The sequence below is a fragment of the Myotis daubentonii genome, chromosome 14, assembly GCF_963259705.1.
Source record: "Myotis daubentonii chromosome 14, mMyoDau2.1, whole genome shotgun sequence".
In the NCBI taxonomy this organism is placed as follows: domain Eukaryota; kingdom Metazoa; phylum Chordata; class Mammalia; order Chiroptera; family Vespertilionidae; genus Myotis; species Myotis daubentonii.
In genome coordinates this window covers 15761665-15788740 of record NC_081853.1, presented here as the reverse complement: position 1 = coordinate 15788740, position 27076 = coordinate 15761665, and the positions used below count along the sequence as shown (strand labels likewise).

The window sequence follows — 27076 nt, the reverse complement described above, 5'->3', positions numbered from 1 at the left end:
AAATAAATACGTGAAAATAAAAAGAGTAGATATCTGGTTGGCTTGGAGAATTGCTATATTAAATGTTACAGACAGTATAGGTATGGTGGTGTCAAGCTGAGTTGACAAAGAGCAACTCATACATTGACATCAATTACCAAAGATTCTTGAGGTTTACAAAGTAGAACATAGAGCACTTCCTTTGCAGTAGGGAGGTGGGGCTGAAAGCCAACATTTCTTGCCTTTTGCACTTGTAACCTTCAAAATTAGTAAAGGGACACATGGTCTGCGTTCTGATTTCATTATGTTGAATAGGCTGAGTCAACTACTATGAAATAGTTAACTATGTGTTGTTTTTTCATGTATAACTATATACATGAAAAAAATCAAAGTATCTTTTGCTTGAATTGCAATAAATGCCCATAAGATTTGTGTTTTACCTCTTAGTAATCTATTTTTAATATTAATAGAATTCTGATGGAATTGACCATTGGTTTAGAAACTTTGAAAACTTTATTAGTATAAATTGAATGTAAACTAGTTCTTATATTTGTGGTCTAACAAAGCTGTAGAAAAAGTTTAAACTTCTGGTCAAGACGTTGGAGTAGGTAAATGTGCTCATCTCCTCCCACGATTACATCCAAATTACAGCTAAACTGCAGAACAACTATCATTGATTATCACCTGAAGTCTAGCTGAACAGAAGTCTTATAACTAAGGATATACAGAAGAAGCCAGGTGGAGACTGGTAGGAAGCACAGAGATGTGGATCTGGCTGTTTCCACACCTGCATGTAGTGGTTAAAAATTGAGAGGGATGTCTCAGCTGCACAGGTCCCCCTGAGGAGCGAGGAGTCCCAGCTCCATAGCAGGCTCCCCAGCCCAGGGTTCCATTGCCGGGAAGAGAAGTCCCCCCTAACTTTGACTTCAAAACCAGCAGAGATTGTGGAGTAAGATGGAGGTGTCCTGGAGTGCACAGACTTACTTGCTGACAGTCACTCACTCTGATCTTCAGCCCTGGGGCAGCAACTTGAAAAGCTCAGTGGACATATGGAGTAGAACTGAATTGTCTGGCTTCAGGCCAAGGGTTGTATGGCCAGCTTTCTCCTAGACTTAAGTGCTGGCAGAAGCCATTGTTTCTTTGTTGTGCCCAACCCACACCCAGCCTGCAGGATTAAGCGATGCCAGATCTGACTATTCATCGTTCTGGCTAATAGCAGTCATCCCATCTGTTGATTCCCTGATACCCTGCCCCACCCAACTTTTGGGCCCACCCAAGTTGCTTCCAGTGGCTTTTCCATACAAACAGCCTGTCTTAGCTCATGCCTCAGACAGTCCTGAAATCTTAAGTGTTCACAAATTCCAGATAAGTAACATCAGACCTCAATGTGTTCTGTATCTCTTGCTAGGCAGCCCCAACTCTGGCACTAGTGGCAGCTTGCCTCAGTTCACAGCTTAGCCTCTCCCACATACCACCAAGCCCAGCATCAATGGCAACCATCCTCAGATCACTTTGTCTTATACCAAGTGGCCCCGGGCAGAGCATAGGCAGTAGCCTACCTTGGCTGCACCAGAGCCTCTCCTAAGATGCTCCAGAACAAATACACCCAGTGCCAGCTTCAGACCACACCAGAGTACCACCCAATCACCTCCACAAAGGATACACCAAAACGGTAGACTCTGCAGGCACCAGAGCCTTGATAAAATTAGGGTAAATCCCTGCACAAGAGTTCCTGTGCTGTAAACAAGGCCAGCCTTCACAACCAGTCAGCCTGAGGGTCAGTTCCACAGAACACACAAGCCACACATAGGACCAGGTAGATTGAGCCAGTCAGTACCATAGGACACCTATTACATAAGGCCACTGTACTAAGACTGGGAGACATAGCAGTTCTACATAATACATATAAATAAATGCAGGAAGGCAGGCAAATGAGGAGACTAAGAACCATGTCCCAAATGAAAGAACAGAACAAAATACCAGAAAACTAATTAAATAAAATGGAGACATGCAGTCTACGAGATGTAAAGTTCAAAACACTGGTCATAAGGCTGATCAGTGAAATTCAGGGAAGAATGAATAGTTAGATTATCTCAGTGAGAACTTCAACAAAGAGACAGGAAACATAAAAATAGAGATAGAAAATATAAAAAAAGAGCCAATCAGATGTGCAGAATACAATGACTGAAATGAAGAATATATTCAAGGGAATCAACAGTAGTTTATTTAAATGAAGCAGAGATTTGGAAGATAAAGTAGCAGAAAATCAGTCAGAACAGCAACAAGAAAAAAAATCCCCCAAAATGAGGCTACATTAAGGGGTCTCTGGGACTACTTCAATCATACTAACATTCTTAACACAGGAGTACTAGAAGGGGAAGAGAGAGCAAGGAACTGGAAATCTATTTAAAGAAATAATGATGGGAAATTTTCCTAAACTGCTGAAGAATATAGACATACAAGCCCAGGAAGCACTGAGAGTCCTAAACAAGATAAACCCAAAGAGGACCACACCAAGACACATCATAATTAAAATGTCAAAGGTTAAAGACAAAGAGAATCTTAAAATCAGCAAGACAAAATTAGTTAATTATGTACAAAGGAGCTACCACAAACCGTCAGCTGATTTCTCAAGGAAACTGGTAGGCCAGAAGGGATTGGTATGAAATATTTAAAGTGATGAAAAGCAAGGACCTACAACCAAGATTACTTTATCTAACAAAGCTGTCATTTAGAATCAAAGGACAATTAAAGAGCTTGCCAGATAAGAAAAGGCTAAAGGCATTCATCATCAAACCAGTATTACAAGAAATGTTCAAGGGACATCGAACATTTGTAATTCAAAAGACAAAAAATAAAAATATAAAACATGAGTAACTACATACCTACCAATAGTTACTTTAAATGAAAATCAATTAAATGCTCCAAATGAAAGAAATAGGGTGGCTGAATGGATAAGGAAACAAGACCCATACATATACTACATACAGGAGACCCGCTTCAGCTAGGAAGACACAGACTGAAAATAAAGCAATGAAAAAAGATATTTCATGCACTGGAAACAGCAGAAAAACTGGGGTAGCAATATTTATATCGGACAAAATAGACTATAAAACAAAGGCTATAGCAAGAGACAAAGAAGGACCCAGCAATTCCACTTCTGGGTATTTATTTGAAGAAACCCCAAACACTGATTCATGAAGACATATATATCCCTATGCTCATTGCAACATTATTTACAGCAGCCAAGATATGGAATTAAACTAAGTGTCCATTAATAGACAAATGTGTAAAACAGGTGGTACATATGTACAATGGAATATTACTAAGTCACAAATAAAGAATGGAATCTTGCCATCTCCAACAACATGGAATTGATGTAGAGGGAATTATGCTAAATGAAGTGAGTGAGTTAGAGAAAGGTCAATACCATGATTTCACTTGCATGTGGAATCTAAAAACCAAAATAAATATCACATAGAGAGACTCATAGATAAAGAGATAATTTTGATGGTTTGGCAGATGGAGGGGAGGGTTAGGTGAAAAAGGGGAATGGTTTAAGATGTGCAAATTGCCAGTCATAAAAACAGTCATGGGGATGTAAAGTATAGCAGCGGGAATATGGTCAATAATTTTGTAATGTCTATGTGGTGTCAGATGGGTAGGTACTACTAGACTTGTTGGTATGTTGTAAGTATATAAATGTCTAGTCACTATGTTGTACTCCTGAAAGTAATATAATATTGTATGTCAACTCTAATTGAAAAATAGCCTGGCCAGTGTGCCTTAATGGTTGAGCGTTGACCTATGAACCAGGAGGTCACGGTTCGATTCCTGGTCAGGGCATATGCCTGAGTTGTGGGCTCTATTCCCCATGGGGGTCATGCAGGAGGCAGCCAATCAGTGATTCTCTCTCACTGATGTTTCTAGCTCTCTTTCTCCCTTCCTTTCTGAAATCAATAATAATAATTTTTAAAAATTAAAGTTGTATAAACCAACAACAAAAAAGACAAAAACCCAGTGGAAGAATGAGCAAAAGTCTGGAACAGGTACTTTACCACTTTACAGAAGAAAAACAGCCAGTGAATATTTAAAAAGTAGCTCAGTCCCATTTGTTATCAGTGAAATGTAAATTAAAACCACAATGAAATGCCATTCTATATCTACCAGAGTGACTAAAATTAAAGACTGCTTAAAAAATAAAAAGATATTAAAATGTAAGCTACCAAAGGGAAGGAATTTTCTCTGTTGACTCTTCTAGTATCTTGAATACAACTGGGTACATAGTAGGAGCTTAGAAAATATCTACTGAGAGAGAATATTCGAGTTTGTATGTGTTTGGTAATTTACTTAATACATTTTTTTACTTTAATATTGATAGGAAATTATAACTGTCAAGACAAATGAACTCTTCCAGACAGTGCAGAGAGCACAGGAGCTGGCACAGAGAACAAAACAGGAACAGAGGATCCGAGAATTGGCTCAAAAGGGACATGACCCTTCTAGGCTGATTAAAAATCTTGGCGGTAAATACTTAACTAGAATTTTATTTGTAATATTTTTTGAAGTTGATTTTAAATAATTAACTATTTTAATACTTTTAACACAACTATTAATTAAATATTTTTAAAAGAATTTTAGACCTTGAACTAATGTATCTTTATAATACGTATTTTATTTGGGAAATTGTCTTAAGAGTACAACTAAATAATAATATACTTTTCATCTATGTTTTTTTATTTTGCTCAGAGTATGTAAAGTGAATATTTTGTACCTATTTTTATCGAGACATCTATTGAGTAGTCTCCCTATATTCAAGAAGGGATTAGAATTCAGGTAACTTTTTATAAGAAACATTAGGCTAGCCCTTCTAAATTATTTTGCATTGTTCATATTGATTAATTAAAGACTTGCGCATAGTTACTGCTACTCATAATTTCTATTAATATTCCTGAACTATTATGTTATCACAAAATTTATTTCCCTTCCATTTGATACAGTTCAAGTGGAATTTAATGAATCTACTAAGAACATTCCAAATTCAAGACATGGCTTGGATGAAGTCAGTGGTAAAATGAACACCTGTATCAATTCTACGAACTCTCCTAAGAAGGATACTGGTGTGCAAACAGGTATTTGTTTAGAAATTGTTATTTGGTTTAAATTTTACTTAAGGTTAAAGTCATAATTGTAATTAAGTTCAAGTAATTTAAAGTTTAATAATTTAAGGAAGTCAAAGTTTTTGGTAAGTTAAAAAGTAAAAGGATCTCTTGGTTTTTCACTTCTTTATAACAATTTTATTGAGATATAATCCAATAGTATAAAATGAAACCTTTTTATAAACTAGTGTTTTTTTAAAGAGTACAGTTCAGTTTTTGTATTGAGTTGTATAACCATCATCACAATGAATTTTAGAACATTTTTATCACTCTAAAAAGAAACCCAGTACCCATCAGCAGTCATTCCATTTCCTCCCTCCTCTCCATGTCTAGGCAACCACTAATCTACTTTCTAGCTCTAGATTTGCCTATTCCAGACATTTCATATAATTGGAATCATACCTAATGTGTGGTCTTTTTGTGTCTGGGTTTTTTTTTTCCACTTTATCATAATGTTTTAAGGTTCATCCATGTTGTGTTATGGGTTAATGCTTCATTTTCTTTTATTACTGAATAATACTCATTTTATGAATTTCCTACAATTTGTTTATTCCTTCATTAGTTGATGGGCATTTGGGTTACTTCTCCTTTTTGGCTATTATGAGTATACTGCTATGAACATTCATGTGCAAGTTATTATGTAGAGATATACTTGCAGGTGTCTTGGGAGAGATGAATAGCATTGCTAAGCCATAGAGTAACTGTATGTTTAGCATTTTGAGGAACTATCAAACTGTTTTCCAGAATACTTGTACCATTTTATATTTCCACATCTGCAGTGTATGAGGGTTCCAATTACTCTATATCTTCGTTCACAATTATAATTGTGAACTAATGATATTGAGTAACTAATTATGTTGAGCATGTTTTTACATGCTCATTTAAAAGTTTTACATAGTAATAAGGTAATATCCATGTTAGGTGGGTACCATTATCATAGGTCTTCATGCTTACATGAATTCTTTCAGGCCTCTACCTATCTATCTCAAAAATCGTTTTTTCTGTTTCTAAAATAACTTTCTGCTCTCTTTACCTTTTTTTTCAATTGATGTATAATTGACATGTATATTAGTTTCAGGTGTACAACATCATGATTTAAAAATTTTATATTTTTGAAATGATCACAAGAACATTTAGCACCATAGTTAAAACTTTTTCTTTTCATGAGATCTTTTAAGATTTATGCTTTTAGCAACTTGCAAATATTCAATATAGTATTTTTAATACAATTGACCATTGAACAACATGGGTTTGAATTGTACTGGTCCAGTTATATGTGGGTTTTTTCTAATTGACCTGTGTAGCTCCATTGATCCACACAGTTTCAAACCCGTGTTGTTCAAGGGTTACTCTGCTGCCGGAAATCTGAATATGCAGGGCCAACTGAAGTTATATGTGGATTTTCAATTTTGCTGGAAGTTGATGCCTCTAACCTTCACACTGTTGAATGGTCAGCTGTAGTTACCATGATTAAGTTATGTCTCCATGTCTTATTGTGTAGCTGGTAGCTTGTTTGTTTTGACCCTTCTTTCACCCACTTCCTCTACCACACCAACTGTTCTCTATATCTATGCGTTTGTTTTTTTGTTTCCACATATAAGTGAGATTATTAGTATATGGTATTTGTCTTTCTCTGACTTATTTCACGTAGCATAATGTCCTCAGGGTCCATCCATGTTGACTCAAATACTAAGATTTCATTTTTTTATGGCAGAATAATATTCCATTGTGTGTATGAGTATTGTATGTATTCATACTAAATTTCTTCATTCATTCATTCATTCATGGACACTTAAGTTGCTTCCCTATCTTAGCTATCTACATATATATCAGCCTAAGCAACTGAACAACCGGTTGACTGCAGCCGCTTCCCCTCCTTAGACGCTCCATAAGGATGAAATAAAAGCGGCTGCCAGGTGGCTCCCAACAACCAGTGCTAAGGTCAGCGGGATGGATCCAGATCCCAGGCTGGCAAGGGTGTCCCACTGCCCATCCAGAGGGCCAGAGCTTCCCCAGATCAGGACTGACTGGGTGTGAGCTGCAGCAGGCACAGTGGGGACAGGTTGAGCAGGAGCGGCAGGCGGCATTGGATTGTCAGTTTCATCCTGATCCCCGCAGGCCATGCTGAAGGACCCCACCTGTGCATGAATTTGTGCACCGGGCCTCTATACTAATAAAACTGTAATATGCTAATTAGACCAAATGTCTTTTGGACGTCCTCCCTGACAAAGCCAGGGGTGTGGCTGGCCTGCAAACTGCCCAGGGCCACACCCCCCAGTGGGGACCCCCACCCTGATTGGAGGAGTGGCCGACCTGCAAACCACCCTAGGCCCGTCGCTCAGGCTGGCCCCGCCCCCCAGTGGGGATCCCCACCCCAATTGGCATGGCCAGCCTGAAAACTGCCTGTGGCTTCTCGCCCAGGCCAGCCCCTGCCCCCAGCAGGGACCCCCACCCCGATCCAGGGGCCCCTTTAGGGGAGGCCAGCCAAGCCCCACCCATGCACCAGGCCTCTATACTAATAAAAGGGTAATATGCGAATTAGACGGGGACACCTTCTAGACATCCTTCCAGACAAAGCCATGGTGGCAGGGCCAAGGCAGAGGCGGTTGGGGGCAAGCAGGCCGGTGGGGCGGGGGGGGGGCCGCGGGGGGGGGGGCAGTAGAGGGCAAGCAGGCCAGCAGGCAGAGTGGTTAGGGGCGAGCAGATAGGCAGGAAGGTAAGTGGTTAGGAGACAGTGGTCCCGGATTGCGAGAGGGATGTCCAACTGCCAGTTTAGGCCCTATCCCTCAAGGGTGTCCCAGATTGGAGAGGGTGCAGGCCGGGCTGAGGGACAAACCCCCCCCCCCCGCCATGTGCACGAATTTCATGCACTGGGCCACTAGTCCTATATATGCAAAGTGATCCTAACGGCAGAATGACTGCTAGACCAGTCACTGTGCGGCGCCCTGACCATCTCTTGGTTGTTTTCCTGGCCGGCAGTCTCCAATTGCCTGATGGCCACCCACGCACGGCAGGGGTGGGGCCAGCAAGCAGGAAGGAACAGCCAACCTCTCGGTTCCTTCCCCCAGCTGTTAGGCACAGATCACCCAATAGCAAAAGCGGAACCGGGGATTGGTGGCGGTGGTGGGCGGAGCCGGCTGCAAGCAGCTCGGGAAGATGGCCCTGATAGCCCAGGCCTAGGGATCGTACCTGCACACAAATTTTGTGTGCTGGGCCTCTAGTATATACTAGGTGTACAGGTTAATAATGAGGATTTTGTAACTAAAGAAAACATGATAATTTCAAGGGAAACATCAAAAGTGCTTTATTCAAAGTAATGTCTATCGCTAGCTACACATTTCCTCATCTTTCAGGTAATTTGTAGATACCGTCCCAATAGAACTTTTCTTGTTTTGAGGCAAACCATTCAGAGACCCAATTTTCCACTTCTTCAAATGTTTTAAAGTGCTGCTCAGAAAGTGCATGTGCCATCAATCAGAACAAGTGGTAATCTGAAGGAGCAAGGTCTGGTATATACCGTAGGTGGGTTAACACTTCCTAGGCAAGATCTTTTAACGTATCTTTAACTGGTTTTGAAGTGTGTGATGGTGCATCATCATGAAGCAAAATTACTTTGCCATGTCTTCTGGAACATTCAGGTCGTTTCATCATCAAAGCGTGGTTCAAATTGATTATTTGTTGTCAGTAGCAATCAGTATCAACAGTTTCACCTCATTTTAGAAGCTCATAATACAGCACCCCTTCCTGATCCCACCAAACACAGAGAGCATTGTCTTCTCTCGGAAGCGATTTGGCCTTGCAGTTGATGTTGATGGTTGACCTGGATCAACCCATGATTTTTGTGCATTTGGGATTCTCAAATCCCCTTTTCATCGCCAGTCACAATTCGATTTCTTTTGTGCCATTGAAGCAACATTTTACTGATGACTTCTCAGTTTTCCATTTGTCTTTCGTTCAGTTTATGTGGCACCCATTTTCTTTCTTTTAAAATCTTTCCCATTGTTTGTACACGATTGGAAATTGCTGAGCAACATTTAATCTTTCTGCAAGTTGTTTTTGAGTTTGACACAAATCTTCATCCAATAATGCTTGTAATTGTTAGTCTTCAAAATTTTTTGGTTGACCTGGACGTTGTCTTTCATATCGAAATCATCACTTTTAAAGCGTTTAAACCACTGTTCACAGTATCTTGAGATGGAGCATGTTCACCTTAAGCTTCCCAAAATATTCAGCAGCACTTCTCTTCAAAATAATGAATTAAAACTTCCCGCAAATGCTTTTTTGGCATGAAATTCAACATTTTTAAGTGTAAAAATACCTATGATGTTAACACCTTCAGCAAATTTGACATAAGTTTTGAAGCTTGTTGTCAATACAACAAAATAGCATACATATCAAACTGCATCTATATCAACATATGTGTTACTACACCTAGTAAATAAAAGCCTATGTGACCATTTGGTCACTATGACACACACTGACCACTAGGGGCAGATGCTCAACGCAGGAGCTGCCCCCTGGCAGTCAGTGCGCGAGCCACTCAGCTGACTGATGAGTGGCAGATGCTGGGCTCATAGCTGGCGAGCACAGCGCAATGGCGTGAGCCTCTCCTGCCTCTGTGGCATTGTCCTACTGAGTGGCAGCAGGCGCAGCAGGGCCGGGATGAGTGGAGCGTTATGGCACCCGGCCCAGCCTTGGGTTCCTCCCTGGCTGCCTGCTGCTTCACGCACTACTACGTTGTTGGGGGATGGTAGACTGCTGGTTTCAGCCCGATCTCCGCAGGCCCTGGAGATTGGACGGAAACCGGTAGTCCAACATCCCCTAAGGCAGTGGTTCTCAACCATCTGGCCCTTTAAATACAGTTCCTCATGTTGTGACCCAACCATAAAATTATTTTCGTTGCTACTTCATAACTGTAATGTTGCTACTGTTATGAATCGTAATGTAAATACTGATATGCAGGATGGTCTTAGGCGACCCCTGTGAAAGGGTCGTTTGACTGCCAAAGGGGTCGCGACCCACAGATTGAGAACCGCTGCCTTAAGGGGTCCCGGATTCTAAGAGGGTGCAGGCCAGGCTGAGAGACCCCACCATTGCACGAATCTGTGCACCGGGCCTCTAGTCTTGAATAAAATGGCGAGAGTGAGCAAACTTTTGTCTTGTTCCTGTCTTAGAATAAGCTTTCAACTTTTCACCATTGCATATGTAATCCTCTGTTATGTTGAGGTACATTTCCTCTCTACTCACTTTGAGAGTTTTTATTATAAACTAGAGGCCAGTTCATGAAATTCGTGCACTGGGGGGGGGGGGGGGGGCGTGTCCTTCAGACTGGACTGCACCATCTCGCAGTCTGGGGAGCCCTCGGGGGATTTCCGACTGATGGCTAAGGCCCCCTCTCTGGGGCCTAAGCTGTCAGTTGGACATCCTTTGCGTTGCCACGGAGGCGGGACAGGCTCCTGCCATCGCTGCTGCGCTTGCCAGCCGTGAGCCCCGCCCAGGGCTTCAGGCTGAGTGGCACTCTGCCTATGGGAGCACACTGACCACCAGGGGGCAGTTCCTGTGTTGTCTGTCCCCTGGGGGTCAGTGCGCATCATATTGACCGGTTGTCCCGTTGTTCGGTCTATTTGCATATTAGCCTTTTATTATATAGGATGTAAGTTGAATTTTGTCAAATGCTTTTCTGCCTCTGTTGAGATGATCATATAATTTGTATTCTTTCTCTCATTGATTTGCGTGTATTGAATCATCCTTGTATCCCTGAAATAAATCAAACTTCCTCATGGTGTATAATTATTTTAATGTATTGTTGAATTCACTTTGTTAATATTTGCTGGTGATTTTTGCATGTGTGTTTATGAGGGGTATTGGGTTGTGATTATACTTTCTTGTGGCATACTTTTCTGGTTTCAGTATCAGGGTAATACTCATTTCATAAAATTAGCTTTGAAGCATTCCCTTATTCAATTTTTTTGTAAGGTATTGGTAATAATTCTTCTTTGAATGTTTGGTATAACTTACTAGTTTCATTTATTTTTTCTATTGTCTTTTTAGTCTCTATTTTATTTCTGCTGTGTTATTTCCTAACGTCTACTAACTTTTTAAAAAAATTCTTTATTAGTTAAGGTATTACAAATGTGTCCTAATCCCCCCATTAAACCCCCATCTCCCCCCCTCCCCCACTCATGCTACATCTACTAACTTTTTGTCATTTTTCTTTTTCTAGTTCCTTACAGTATAGATTGAGATTTTTCTTGTTTCTTGATGTACGCATTTATTGTGATGAACTTTCCTCTTGGAATTGCTGTTACTACATCTCATAACTTTCAGTTGTATTTCCATTTTGTCTTAGGGTATTTTTTGAAATTTTTTTGATTTCCTCTTTGACCCATTGGTTATTGAGTGGCATGTTGTTTAATATCCACATGTTTGTGATTTTTCAGTTTCCTTCTAATTCATTTTTAGTTTCATACTATTGTGGTTGGAAAACAGTGTTTGGTATTATTTCAGTCTTGAAAAATTTATTGACCTGTTTTGTGTTCTTACGCATGATCTATCCTGGATAATATTCTGTGTGCACTCAAGAAAAATGTGCATTCTGTTGCTTTTGGTTAGGCTGTTTTGTATATATCTGTGAATTACATCTGGTCTACCATTTCCTGTATGGTCAATATTTTCTTACTGATTTTCTGATGTAAGTGGGGGTATTAACATCTATTATTACATTGCTATTTCCCCCCTTTATGTCTGTTAATAATTGCTTCATATATTTATGGGTACATAAATATTTATACATTATATCCTCTTGTTTGATTGACCTTTTTATCATTATATAATGTCCTTCTTTTATCATCTCTTTACTTTTAGTTTGTGTGTGTCTTTACACACACAAGTGAGTCTCTTGAAGTCCTCCCTTATCCACATATTCACTTTACGTTCTGTTAACTTTGATTAACTGTGGTGCAAAAATTTTATATGAAAAATTCCAGAAAGAAACAATACATTTTTAATTGCATGCCATTCTGAGTGGTATGATGAAATCTTGTACTGTCCCACCTAGGACATGAATCATTCTTTTGTCCAGGAAACCTACTCTGTATCTGTGTGCTACCTTCTCATTAGTCATTTTGTTATCAGACACATAGGTCAGTGGAACAGAATAAAGAACCCTGTAGTTACTTGTAAATTTAAAATTCTAATCATAAGTTAAAGTCTTTCCAAGGTGGTTGTTCAATTGTTTATATAGTACAGCTGTGCTAGCTGAGCACCTCCACTGAATATTAAAATTTAACTCGTGGCCCGGTGCAGATTCTTGCACATTGAAAGGAAATTAATTAGAAGAAATATTTTAATATCGCTATTTGCCCTTTCTCTATAATAGAATGTCAGAGATGAAAGAAAATTAATAAAATTTATATGAAAATAATAAATTGATAAACAACATTGTAACAAAGACATGATATAAAAATTGATAAAAACAACGACTGATAAATTGATTAAACTTATTCTATTATCTCCCTGTATACCACATTAAGAGTAAAAACACTTTGAGTGCTTGACTAATTTCCCTTGTGATGAAGTATTTACAACTTTAATGTCACACGCTGTTTGAACTTGAGAGAAAGCAACATTATAACTGACCATGTCCAAAAACTTGTTCAGGTAGGAATATTCCTACTCTGTCTAGATTGGCACCAGCGAGTGCTTTATATGTATCGCACACGCACGAGTCAACATTTATTTTTAAATTGCCATTGCACGTCATATGTACCAGTCAGACGGACATACAATAGGTAACTTAGCCATATATATATATACACAGATAGATAGATAGATAGATAGATAGATAGATAGATAGATAGATAGATAAAAAATTTCAGTATCTCTTTTTCTTGAGTGGTGAAACTTTTCCTGTTTTTTACAATGGAAAAAAGTGAAAGGTTGTATGTGATTGAGCAATGATCTGCAGGGAAAGCACAATGGTACGTGAGATATGAGATAAGGACTTAAACTAGTTAACTGCCACACTATTTTGAATTTAAAAAGGCCCATCACTTGAGTCTATAGGTGCTTATGGCATATGAATGGTAAAAGAACATGAAATGCAACGTGACTTTATATCCACAGCAACATTTCCCTAAAAATTTGGTTCCAAGAGAGGAGTTCTTTTCCCCCACTTCCTCTGGAATGAAAACTGAAGGATATTTTCCAGATCCTTTTATTTTTATGTACTTTGCTAATTTCAAACCAAGAAAACTTCACATCTCACAAGATATTTTTTACATTGCTTTTGATGAAAAGTTTGTCAGTTACCGTTGATAGAAAAAAATGTAGACTTTTTCTCAGAAGTATACTTAAGTATATAAGATGGTATTACATATGGTATTTATATATTCAAGTGAAAGCCAAGACAATCCTGTGGGGTTTTGTTTAAAAAATGGTCTAAAAGAAAATGTCTATATTATGTGATGCTACGAATGAATCATACGAAGTTCTGATATATAGTATAACATAATCAAGAGTGGGGAACATCCGGCCTGCAGATTGTATAAAGCCTTGCCAAGGCATTAGGGATGAGTTAATTACATGTTTGACCAAATACCGCAGGCTAATTTTTAAGTTGATTATTTGTATGGCCTACGAATGTTATAATTATCCAAATGGCCCTTGGCAGAAAAAAGATTGCCCACCCCTGGCATAGATGATCCACTTGAGAAACCTAGGGTGGGTGAACAAATTTAGAGACGGAAAGTGGAGTGGAGCTTGCTGGGGCTGGGAGAGTGTATGAAATGGGAGATTCTGCTTAGTGGGTACAGGGTTTCTGTTTGGGGTGTTGAAAGTTTCTAAAATTGTGTGGCATTGGAAGTGTGCTTGATGCCACTGTACTGTACACTTAATGGTTTAAAAGCCCAGCCACAGGCTCAGTGGTTTGAGTTTTGACCTATGAACCAGGTGGTCACGGTTTGATTCCCAGTGTGGAAGGAGGAAGCCGATCATTAATTCTTTCTCATCATTGATGTTTCTATCTCCTTTTTCCTTCCTCTCTAAAATCAATAAAAATAGATTTTTTTAAAATGGTTTAATGGAGGAAATTGGAACCCTTGTGATTATTGGTGGGAATGTAAAATGGTGCATATAGCAAATCATATGATCTAGGAATTCTTGTATACCTGCAAGAACTGGAAAGTAAGATCTCTAAAAGATATTTGGACACCCATATTCATAGCAGCGTTATTAACAATGGAAACAACCTATGTGTCCCTTGACAAATGAGTGGATAAACAAATGTGGTATACAGTGTATTATTGAGCCTTAAAAAGGGAAGAAATTCTGATACATTCTACAACATGGATAAACTTTGAGGACATTATGCTAAGTGAAAAATAGCCTGTCACAAAAAGACAAATACTGTGTGACTACTTACATGAGGCACTTAGTAATAAAATTCATAGAAACAAGTAGAATGGTGGTTGCCAGGGACTTTGAAGTGGGAGGAATGGGAGATATTTAATGGGTATAGAATGTGTTTTAAGAATTTTAAGAAAAACATTTTAGAGGGCAGTAATACAACAATTATTATTTTAAAATGGTAAATCTTGTTAGGTATATTTTAACCACAATTTTAAGAATCATATTAAGCTCTTTTTTCAGATGACTTAAATATTGCAATATTCACCAGCGCAGAATCACAGTGTGGATCAGTAATGGAAAGGGAAATTATACATTGTTCATCTCCCGAGATTCCTGCAGAATTTAATGAACAGTTTAACACTCAGAAAAAACAAGAACTAAGAAGTCAGAATAAAGGAGCCAACTTAGAAAAAGAACACAGTTGGTGTAATGACCAGTGTAGTCAGTTCACAAGAACAGAGAAACAAACAAAACATATGAAGAAATGTTCTAAAAGACCTGAATGGAATATAAATAAACCACTCAAAGGGTATATTCCAGCATCAGAAAAGTACCCTAAACAGCTTCAAAAGCAGAGAGAAGAAAAAAAAGTAAGAAGGCAAATGGAACTGCTACATTTAGTAGAAAGAAATAATCCTGGAAACCTCTCTCAAAACAGAGGCACTTCACCAGTTCTTCATTCATCTCATCAAGACACAGAGCCAAAGTTCAGGTGGCATTTAGTCAAAAAGGTAAAGAAAGCTCTTCTATCTTAAAATATATTTAAGAACATGTACTGATGTTCTAGATTGAAAACACAGTTCCCCACATGCATGTTTTCACAAGGCTGTTTCTATGTCTGAACTGGAGTTGGTTTACACTGGGGGATGGCAAACTGGCCCATGGGCAAATCCATCCTGCTGCCTGCTTTTGTAAATAAAATTGTTGATACCCAGCTATGCTTGTTCTTTTATGTGTTACTTTGGCTGGCTTCACACAGCAGCTGCTATTTATAGTAGCTGAAACAGAGATCATATGGCCTAGAAAGGCAAGTGTTTACTATCCGGTCCTTTATAGAAAAAGTTTACCCTTAAACCTTATATAGATTAAAGCTGTTCTTTATTCAAATACCCATTCAGAACTTATGATCCATATAAACAGGATAATTTATAAAATCAGAAAATAATGGATTGGTTCTGACTGTGGAAAATTACAAAGTCCATCTAGTATCTTTTATCCAAATATTATCCTTAGATTTTTTTCAACAAATAAACACAAAGTATTGTGGAAACATATGCAAATACTATTACTATTTTCTGCATTTATCCATCTTTTAGGAAGAAGAACCTCTGAAAATTAATTATTTCAGCAAAGAAAGGTATGTTATGAATAGATTGATTTCCATAGTTAGTACTGTGTATGTGGTACAAAAGATACAACATATTTGCTCAAAATATAGGTGAGGTCAAGTATATATGTATTTGAAGACAGAAACATGAAAGTGTGATTTTTGAGGTGAGGAATAGAGGTTTAAGGGAAAGGGTAGCTGGCATTTAAAATTACCTAGATTTTGAAGGCTAAGTTGGATTGGGTTTAGGTATGTAAACAAGTGTCAATCTAAGACATTCTGCTTGGATTGTGTGGGGGGAGGGAAGAAATGACTGGTGTGAATAATGAAAAATTCAATTAACCAATGAGAGATTTATAACTTAGAATTTTTATGTCTTTATGTAAGAAATAGCTGGTTCAGAGTTGTCTCAGAATGTGGCTCTAACAGCAAGTTTAGGTCAGATGTAAGTATATTACTTTATGATGAATTGAGAAACATTAGAATTAAATAACCTAGTGTTGACCCCCAGGATCTAGTAGTTTAATCCCTATCCCACTCCACCCCCAGGAGAGTATACATATCTTTAGCAAGTACTATTAAAAACTCAAGTTAATCCCGTTCTGTTTCTAAAGGTGTTATAAGTACATTTAGGATAAATTGAAATGTAATTAAAGATTAGATATGGTTAATCTGAAATATACAATTTACATTGGTCCTTATGCTTTTTTTTTTTTTTTTTTTGAAAAATACAGGTGTCAATCACCACCAGTTCCTGTGATGAAAAACAGAACTCAACAGACACTGAAAAACAGTAATTACGAAAGAGAGGATCTGATCTCAGGAGGCAATCAAACAGAGTTATCACCCAGGATTTCTGAACCATCTCATTTTATTCCCTATGTTCGAACCAATGAGATCTATTACCTTGATCCAGATGCGCCATTGTCTAGGCCTCTAACCCAGGATCCTCAGTATCAAAATCCACATAGTAAGTATTCTCCCCTTTAATTGTAAATTCAAAATTGGTATTCCTATCCTAGAAAGTATCTTAACAAGGTTTGCCCAAGTTTTTTGAGGTCCATTATTAAATTTTGCTTGGTGCTTTCCTAGGATATAAATTCATTATGAATCCTTAGAATATATTATGGCATAGTGCTATATATATCATAGAAATGTTTTTGTCATTTTCATCTGGCTTTAGATTGTGACCAAGAACGACAGCTATTTGACTTGGACAGGGACCCACTTCTTAATCCTAACTTGGTGAAAAACAGGGATAGACAGCAAGCAATCCTAAAGGGACTATCAGAACTGAGACAGGTATGAACTTTTCTTTCATGAAGTGTGGATGTGACTTTTCTTTGTCTGTGTTGGGATGACTCTTTTACCAAATGCCAGGTTGGTTACATGATTTATGTGACTGCATCCCAGTTAAAAATCAGTATCTACAGGGATGGAGAAAAAGTAGGTTTATAGTTTATATTTTTGTATTATTTTCTATAAGAACTGTAAATCTACTTTAGCCCCACCCTATATATGTTATTCTTGAATTGAAACGACTTTCAGTTTGTTTCACTTAGCCATGCTTTAAGAATTTCCAGCATCAAATAATGATACAGTTCAAATATTAAGACATTTTTATTGAATGAAAAACAAATTCATACATTGTAAGACATGACCAATCAATAAGGCCCTAAAACCAAAGGCAGAAAATAAATATACAATTATGGTATAAGAGATTCTTAGAAATGCAGTTCACACTTTTTAAAAAGTGGATGTGTTGGCAGTGTTTAGAATTGAACATTGACACAAGTCCCAAAGAATAGAATGCAATATGAAATTATATGTATAACCTTACTCAGACTACTTTTTATCCCAGACCAATTATGTGAATTCTAATCTTTTTTAGGTAAAAAAAAAAAAAAAAAGGCTCGCAAATTTTTTTCTGCTGTTTTGATTCACAGTGTGCCTTTTGTATTTGGGGAAAATACACTGCCATTTTAGGAATGCCTTTTTCCATGTTAAGTCATTTATCAGCAATGCCTCTTGCATTGCAAATTGGTGACTCAAGTATTGCTTACTAGTTCTTTCTGTAGACCTAGAAAATAATCCTTACTAACACAGGATTATGAAGAAAACTGTTCTGTTTTTTTAAATGATAGGTTTGGTTTCATACAGATTTAGATTTTTTACCTAAAACTACTTTGTGGAGACAGGTCAGGATGAAGGAATATGATGTACACATTCATCCCCATATTATTTCAGCAGGGTTTTGTATTAGCCACTAAACACTAGGCAGTGATGGCGAACCTTTTGAGCTCGGCATGTCAGCATTTTGAAAAAAACCCTAACTTAACTCTGGTACTATGTCACATATAGAAATTTTTTTAAATTTTATATATTTAAATGCCATTTAACAAAGAAAAATCAACCAAAAAAATGAGTTCGCGTGTCACCTCTGACACGCGTGTCATAGGTTCGCCATCACTGCACTAAGAGCATTTGGCGGACAGAAAGGGGGGAATTTCAGCCCCATAATTATATTGACTTTAAGAATAAAGTCATCCCTATTTGTTTCTATACTAAAAATATAATCTTCAAATATTGTAATAGCTACACACCTTACTAACATATCGATGTGATTTCAGGGCCTTCTCCAGAAGCAAAGGGAGTTGGAAACTAATCTCATGCCTTTAGCTGCCAATCAAGAAGATAACTTTAGTTCTTCATTTTCAATATAGAAAATCAAATCCTTCACATTTGTCTTCCAAATTATAAAATGTCCTCGTTGCTTAACTGTATTTTTTCAAATAGCCTAGATTTATTTTTAAATGCTTATTTAAAATTTGTATATTCTGTAGTAAAATGCTGTATATGTATATATAATTATTTTTTAACAATAAAACACTTTTCTGCTCTGTCACAATCTGGGTATTAAGTCCTATAAAAACACATTCCTACTTACCTTAACACAGCCTGGAGTCTGTAATCTGTTAATAGACAATGTTGTTCCACACTTTTTAAACACCTATGTATTTTGCTCTATAAAACATTTAAAGGTCTTCTTTTGAAGTGCCAAAGGAAAAGTCTGGTTTAATAGATCCCAACTTTTATGACTTTTACAAGTTTGCATTAGTAATGGAGAGGCAGTTATTGGCAATAGCTATGGGTTTAAAATTTGTCTCCACCACATACTTTATCTGTGAATTTAAAAAGTTATTTTAATCTAGCATTAAAGTACTTACCACCTCAAAAAGATACTTCTTTTCTAAGACTACCAGTTTATAAATGTATAGGCAAAGGGTTTGTTCCAAATTGTCCAGTGCCTTTAATAAACCTATTTTTTGAAATTGAATTAGGATAAGTCAAGGGTCACATAAGCACTGGAAATAATTACCAAGTACTCTAAAATAATAGGTTGACCAGAATTTTAGCAACATGCCAGAAGATAAAAAATAATGCTGCCTGGTATTAAGGCCTAAGTCTTATGTACATAGTTTATAATCTAAAAATGAAACGGAATTGTTAGATAAATCGTGAGGTATTGAGCCAAAATCCTGTAAATATTAATATCACTGGCTTATACCTGTGTAAAAACACTATACAAAAGCTTAAGTGAAAATAAATAGTTGATACATCATTTCAGCAAAAGTAGTTGGTATCATCTAACAATAGAGGAAAGCCATTGCTGTTCACTATCCTTTTGCAAACACCTTGTTTTATATATAAACGACTTCAATTTGAAGCCAAAGTACAGATAACATACAAACATAAAACTTAAAAAGTGCCAACATGAGATAATTCAAGTACAATATATGTTAAAAATATATATATATATTTATTTCAATTTTCATATGCTTTAACTGTAACAGGCCATCATGATTTAAATAAGAGGGGGAAAAACATTTGAGAAAGGACAGAAACCTCTTGCTTAAAGAATGAAATATAAATTGTTAATTCACTTTTAAGAAACAGAAAAAAAGTCCATTAACAACCTATGTAAAAAAAAGTTAACTGTAACTATTTCTCTTTTGAAGATGGCCTGCAAAATCATTTTTCCCCCAAGCTTTCAGTATAAGCAGATAAAAAGTAATTTTCACTTTCTTGAGACTGACTCGATGAAAGGGCATATGGTATTCCCAAAAATGTCTGGTGAGTGAGAACATTAAAATGACTACACTGATGGGACATATTTAATTGATTTTGATAAACCTGAAAGTTGCTATATGAATCTTGTTCAGCTGAATTGTTGTTCTGTCCTTCAGAGCTTGCATCAGCAGAAGCTCTCTCTTCAGAATCAATTTGATAAGTCTTATCTTCTAATAAACTTTTTTGCACGTCAAGAGACGATTGCAACTCAATTTGAATATTCTTATTTTGATCTGTTCCACGTGATCCTTTGGTCTCTTTCGCCAATATTTCTGAACTGCTGTACACTTCTATTTTTGAGATTTCATCCCCTGAATCCAGAGACATATCCTCTTCATCCTTTTCATCGTTTTCTAAAAGAGCTACATTTAAAAAACAAAAAGTCCTACTCTATTGAAATACACAATTTAAATTTTAAAATTATACACTACTCACACAATATAATGCGTCAGGGTCTGCAAGTCCACAATCCCTTAAATCTTGGTCTTCTGCCACAAGTTCACTTAGTCACAACACTCACACTAGGTGTGAATGTCCAGATAATCCGATGCTAAAAGCTTCTGCGAAATGTGTTCACGTTTAATGTTGGGAAATCCCAACTCCCAGCTCCAAAGGGGTTAATGTCAAAACAGCATCTAAAGTTATACGGTAATTCAGTATTTGACAAGACAAATACAAAATAAAAATTCTGACATCTAGCTTCACTGGATAACTAAACTGGTTAGCTCTATCAAATGATCTCTGCTTTTCATCAAAAACAAAAAGGCATCTTTTACATAAAACCTGGAACCAAAGCAGAGGCCATTAATGGCATGAAAGACTAAAGCTATGGATATCCCTACTACTTTGTATTAAATTACTTTGTACATCTGGGGATATTTAGTACCCCAGTGCCAAATCCCCACTTCTGGTGTCCTTTTAAAAAATATGACCCCTTCGCTGATAACAGCAGCCAATAAAGCTTACAATACCTCAAAGAGAAAATGCCTACTTTATAGTGTGTAGTCCACAGAAACGAACAGCTTGTATTGACTACTGTATATAAATGCGATTTTGTGTATACTAAAAATGATAAATTCATTGAAACACTTCCCTGAAGCTGTTTACCTGTGGTGTGAGTGGTTTCAAAATAGGCATCTCATCATATGAAAAGAGTGAAACCATTCCTCTTTTTCTGTCTGCCTTAAAGAAAAGGAAAACTACTAAAACATTACCTGACTGCGACTCAAGAGTCTCATTAGCACCAAGCAGTGGAAGGTTTTCTTCTGTGACTGAGTTGTGATAGCCCACGAGATTTTTAAAGTTTTGCATAAAAGCTTCAGCAGATGCAACTACTATTCCACTATCTGTATAATTGGAGGGCATCTGGATATTCTTTTCTAAATTAAAAAGAAAATGTTCTGAGTGTAAAATACTTAAAAATGTGCATGGACAAATGATGCCTCCTCCCAGCCCTCCTAAAATTCTTTCCACCACCCTTATCAGAATCATAGCTTAGCTATCAATACCCACTATGGCCCCACAAAATCCTTTCATCTACATTCTTATATTACTAGTAGAAAGCTGAAGACCACTGCTTACCCGTTAAAAAGACTATGTGTCGTTGCTGTATATTCTGCGCCTGAAGTCTGATAAGGCAGTCCAATTCTGGAGCATTTCGTGTTTGTGAATCACAATTGTGGTAAGACAAAATTTCAACCAGATGTTTCTTCTGATAGACATTCAGAAGCGTCAACAGACTTAGAGCTTTAGCATTCAACCTGTGAAATTAAGTAGTTCAGTATCTCCTAAAAGTTACTGTGGAAGTTTCTGCTTCAAATTAAAACTGTAATCTCTAACTTGAGGCAACTAATGACAACTGCATTGCTTAGCCCACTGCCTGATACAGGGGTGCTTCTTAGGGGAGAGAGCAGCAATTGTGCAAACCACATGTAAAGTTCAGGGGCTTTCTCTGCAGGCAAAGCTTGACGGCCAGCTATTCAGTGTAGACTAAAATCTCAACCAGTCACTTATTAAGTAACGAATTTACAGTTTTTATTTTCCCCAATTTAGAACTTTAGTGAAGGCATAAATGGGTAACAAAAAAAATAAATGAACAATAAATAGTACAAACAACTGACTACTGTCAGGAACAGGATGGTATTAACTTTGTACAAGTTAGAACTTTGGGCCTCAGTACTGCTACCTGTTATGTAAAGATAAGATTTGAAGGTAAAACAAGCTTTTAAAACGTGAATTACTACCGCCAGGCTGGGTGGCTTCAGTTAGTTGGCATGTTGTCTCCTACACCAAAAAGGTTGCAGGTTCAATTGGTCAGGTCACATGCCTAGGCTGTGGGTTTGATCTCTGGTTGGACCACATATGGCAGCCAACCAATCCATGTTTCTCTCCCCCCGTCCCCGCCCTCCCCGTTTCTCTCCCTCTAAAATCTGTGAAATTAAGTATTCTCAGGTGAGGATTAAAAGAAAAAAAAGGAATTACTATCAAAAGTTAAATACTTTAAAATTATTTAAGCATAAATTTCCCTAAGTGTGTACCATGGAATATCAATAAATATTAGAAATACTTTGTGGTCTAAGTTTAAGAAATGCTGGTTGACAAAATGTAAAACAGAATTCTTAACTACAGAGTTGGTCGGATCCTTACATATGTGAATACATTATATGGACTCTCTAGTAGTAAGATACAGGATCCCAAACTCATCTGCTTACAGAATTGTTTGTGGAGCCTCCCAAAGTGATTGTTGCTCCAAGGTTCACACTTTGAAAAGTGACTTCTGGCCATGTAGGTGATTAGGACATAAGTGAATGTCCTGATCACAAATCCCCATATCATGTTGAGACCAATCCTTGTCTCAGTTAACTGAGCTGTTATTAAATTAGCAGCCTAAGGTAACCCTCAAATGGGAGAAAGCCTGATTTAGTTAGCATACACACTTCAGTAAAAACAATAAAGACTACTGATTATTCCATTTTGATTATTATTCAAAACCCCCAAGTAGCAAAGATTAAACCAATTTTACCTATATACATAACGAGAACTATCAGCAAACTTCTACCTAAACAATATCACTTGCAAATAGGCTAGAATAATTTAGTATCACATTCCCTTATGGCTGGTTAAGGAAAAACTGAACAGCATCCATAATCTATAAACACAGAGAAATTCAGAAAGAAATTTTGTCAACATCCACATGCACAAAATGTTAAGTCAACAACCATCATATAGTTTTTTTGAAATCTTACCTTCCCAGTTCCTTAAGTTTTTTCTGAAATTTACAGTGGACTTTCCATTGCCATTTTCCTTCTGGAGTACTAAGTTCTTCGAGGAATGTCAAAAAATTTTTAAGGTTCTCTGTTAGAGATAATGAAGTTGATTTTAAATTCAATAAATTACAATCACCCAAACTTAATTACAAAAGAAGTGTCTGGTGATATTGTTTAGAAACACCTATATTCCTAAGTAGTATTTTCTTTCCCTCCCTCACCTCTAAAGACACATTTTTATATTCTCTTTTAGATCTAAGAACATCACATCTACACATTATAAAAAAGAACATGTTGATAACAATAAACCAGAAGTAATCCAAGTGCAGTAGAGAGCCTTGCTTGCTTTAGATCAAATTTAGAGGAAATTATTTGTAAAGACTAAGAATGGGGAATTTGAGGTAAAAAGCTCAAGAAAATGAATGGAAATGTACTAGTTATCTGTGATTGGCTGAATGGATAATACATAAACAAATATGAGTCATTATTGAGAAAAACTTATGCAAGACAGAAGTTACATGCTCAAAAGAATGCATAAATCTTACCAATTGTGATAACTTCTGGATTTAGAATGGATTCATCGGACACAATAAAACCTCCAGATATAAATAATTCATTGTATGTATGATTTTTAACATCATCCAGACTATCAACACCAGCAAAACTAACACAAGGGAGCTTCTTTAAAGTCACCAGGCCAGGTACCTATTTAAGTGCAAAAATAAAAACAGAAATAAGGACAGATAAGGGAATGAACTGACCCTAGTGTGAAGTAACTAACCTACAAGAGAAGCCTTAACAAAATGCACCATGACTAACCTAAGCCAAGCACAAAATAATATTCCCAACATTATTTCCAAATATACAAACCAAGATTTATGTAATGGGTACCTACCATGACTAGAGAACACTCTAAGGAAAAGGCACAATAGATCTGAAACACAATTAAAAATGCTAACTTGTCTGGCCCTGTGAGTACAATCAGAATTCAAATGACAGCAAGAACCTACATACTGAACAGTTAGGAAAGGCTTCAAAGGGCAGCAGGACTTGAGAGGGGCTCAAAAGACTAAATGGGTATGCATGCATATAAGCATAACTAATGGATACAGACACTAGGGGGGTGAGGGCACCAGTGGGGGGTGGGGGAGCAATGAGGGCATAAGGACATATATGTAATACCTTAATCAATAAAGAATTAAAAAAAAGGGCTAAATGGGATACCTCCAAATCCAAGGGATAACGGCCAGTTTGGCAAAGGGGGTAAAATTGGGTTTTACCTGGGACATACAAATGAAGAGATGACAACAATATAAAGAGAGTCAGCAGACTTGAGTGACATAGGTCTGTGATGTGCTGCCATTTAAAATTTTGCAGGGGTACAGACTTGAATCTCACAAGCTGATTCACAGAAGGGTTGTTTAGGTCTCAAGCCCTAAATATCCAAACCTCAAGTTTTATCTCCTCTAAAGCTTACGAGGATATTTTTAAAATAAACAGTTTTAGTTTCAAAGGCAGTAAGATTCTATAATAAGGATGTTTTTGTAACCAAAAAAATAAGTGATAAATCTGACTTAATGTACCTTGTGGATGAAGCCTGCAATGTCTTCATTTTGAATAATAATTAATAGTTTATCTAATTTTGATCTTCTTTCCAAAAACTGTTCTGGATGACATTCTGTATTGCCTAACTTGATAAGATATTCCTGTTAAGAAAAGAAAACTAAATCAACATTACAAAGCTCTTTTGCAAGCATCCACTTAACAGAACTGCAAAATAAACTGATAAACTTAAGCTAGATCCAAGGGCCTCAGGGATCATCAAGTCTGCTCTTACTGAATCTAAAGCTCAGAGCTTGAATGGTCAGTCACATGTTACAATGCTATGCAATCAAAGCTAAGTAAATGCCAGTGTGGGGTATAAAAATAAACACAGTACAAACAAGGGATTAGCCCAGGTTCTTAACCCAGCTCCACTACTTATTCTGGGCAACCCAGAGTCCAATCATTAACCATTTCCTCACTCCCATTTTCCTTTTCTTTCAAAGCAGGCCCTTGGTTATCTGCAGCCATGTTATTGGTATACTCCCTCCTTCAGAGTTACAAACCCCTTTTCTGACCACTGTAGCTCATTTAATTCACAACATTCCCAAAATCTTTCATAAGGAGCTTCAGGACGTACAATGGTATTCATACTATAATTAGTCATGCCTGTCCAGTTTACACCTTCGAGCAAAATAGACTCCCATCTAATACCTCCCTCCATGCCGATGACATGGTACTACTACCTTCCAAAGGACACAGGTAGTAGGTTCAGGCAGAGCTCCCTTTGCTTGCTGGAGGAATCCAGAACTCGGAAGCAAACTGCAGGATCCTGGAAGTCACATTCCTCATTTCACAGACAGAGGAGCAAATTCATATTCTCAAGGTTGGCAGGCTAGTTAGCATAAATCTAAACCCAGCTTACCTCACAACCAGTCTACTGCTCTTTGTATCACACCCAAAGGGGCTGTTTCTATGGAGCCCCAAACTAAAGTAGATCAAAACTTTTGGTTTTGATTTAACCTGTAAAGCTTCTGGGCAGATCTGAGAGCAGCTTACGGTCAGGTAATAAAAAGATAAATTACTATCAGGCCTGCTTATAATTTTTGGTCTTTTAACATTAAGAACTTTAAATGACAGTTCATTTTAATGCATACAGTAAACCCTCGATTTAATGGACTTTGGATTTAACGGACAAATTTTTCAGTCTGTATTGTCATGTGAAAATTAACACCCTGTTAATTTTAAAATGCTTTTAACCAAGATTTGCCTATAATTAAATTAACAGGTTATTTTTTTGTTATTAATTCACTGTTATTTTAAACAAACTTAGCGAATAGGCCTATGTTGGAAAAAAAACACTGGTAATTTCGCCAACATAGATATTACGTATCTACAACTACAGTATACATATTTAAATCCAAGTCACTGCTCATAAACAGTGTTCAGCAAATGATCTGTTGTCACGTAGCGTGACTTTCTGCAGCAGTTTCAACACATGCCAGTCGATGTTCTGACGTGCGCTACGCCATGCCCCAGTAATGTGCATTTGTTTATTCTCGGTAACTAGTGAATGCAAGCATTTACTAGACCTATTCAGTATAAATTTTAAATTGCTGTAATAGAAAACATTTCTGTGAAATTAAACGTTTCACATATAGTTAATTTTAATTACACAAATGTGTCTAAGTAAAAACAGGTAAACTTGCCGTAACCAGTTTGGCTCAGTGGATAGAGCGTCGGCCTGCGGACTGAAAGGTCCCAGGTTCGATTCCGGTCAAGGGCATGTACCTTGGTTGCGGGCACATCCCCAGTAGGGAGTGTGCAGGAGGGCAGCTGATCAATGTTTCTCTCTCAACAATGTTTCTAACTCTCTATCCCTCTTCCCTTCCTCTCTGTAAAAAATAAATAAAATATTTAAAAAAACAGGTAAACTAATTTATCAATTTCTTAACATACGCATTCGGAAAACCTACTTTATTATATAACGGACTTTTGGCTTTAACAGACACCCCCTCACCCTAATTAGTCCTTTATATCGAGGTTTTACTGTACAATAACAAATCAGGTTGACTCCAGAAATCTTTAGGAAACTTAACCTTTTATTCACAGTTTTCATTCCTTGTTAACATTTTTCCCAGAAATATTCCAATGGATATTGATTAAAAGAATTAAAGTTCCAATCTGATTTCCTATCAGATTTGTAAATCAGAGCTTTTCCTCCCCTAAACAACAGAAATATGACTTAATCCATGCCAGAATGA

General features: G+C 37.2%; 2 protein-coding genes across 16 annotated transcripts in view; one reads left to right on the top strand and one right to left on the bottom strand.

Moving 5' to 3' along the window:
* Positions 1-18781, top strand: part of CCDC66 (coiled-coil domain containing 66) — an 82796-nt gene extending 64015 nt beyond the window's left edge. For 11 of the 12 annotated variants that reach the window (XM_059663239.1, XM_059663235.1, XM_059663236.1 and 8 more), the window contains 7 exons: positions 4361-4505; positions 4980-5111; positions 14787-15277; positions 15863-15903; positions 16608-16843; positions 17057-17175; positions 18504-18781. In XM_059663239.1, the coding sequence (XP_059519222.1) occupies positions 4361-4505; positions 4980-5111; positions 14787-15277; positions 15863-15903; positions 16608-16843; positions 17057-17175; positions 18504-18596 (1257 nt within the window). In that variant the 3' untranslated portion in view covers positions 18597-18781. Of the gene's footprint in view, positions 1-4360; positions 4506-4979; positions 5112-14786; positions 15278-15862; positions 15904-16607; positions 16844-17056; positions 17176-18503 lie in introns of those variants that run through there. The other variant, XM_059663243.1, reaches the window with a different exon arrangement.
* Positions 17470-27076, bottom strand: part of TASOR (transcription activation suppressor) — a 62777-nt gene continuing 53170 nt past the window's right edge. For 2 of the 4 annotated variants that reach the window (XM_059663227.1, XM_059663228.1), the window contains exons 19-24: positions 24854-24976; positions 23816-23975; positions 23250-23358; positions 21586-21764; positions 21219-21383; positions 17470-20366 (exon numbers count right to left, since the gene is read on the bottom strand). In XM_059663227.1, the coding sequence (XP_059519210.1) occupies positions 19906-20366; positions 21219-21383; positions 21586-21764; positions 23250-23358; positions 23816-23975; positions 24854-24976 (1197 nt within the window). In that variant the 3' untranslated portion in view covers positions 17470-19905. Of the gene's footprint in view, positions 20640-21218; positions 21384-21585; positions 21765-23249; positions 23359-23815; positions 23976-24853; positions 24977-27076 lie in introns of all 4 variants that reach the window. The other 2 variants (XM_059663229.1, XM_059663230.1) reach the window with 1 other exon arrangement.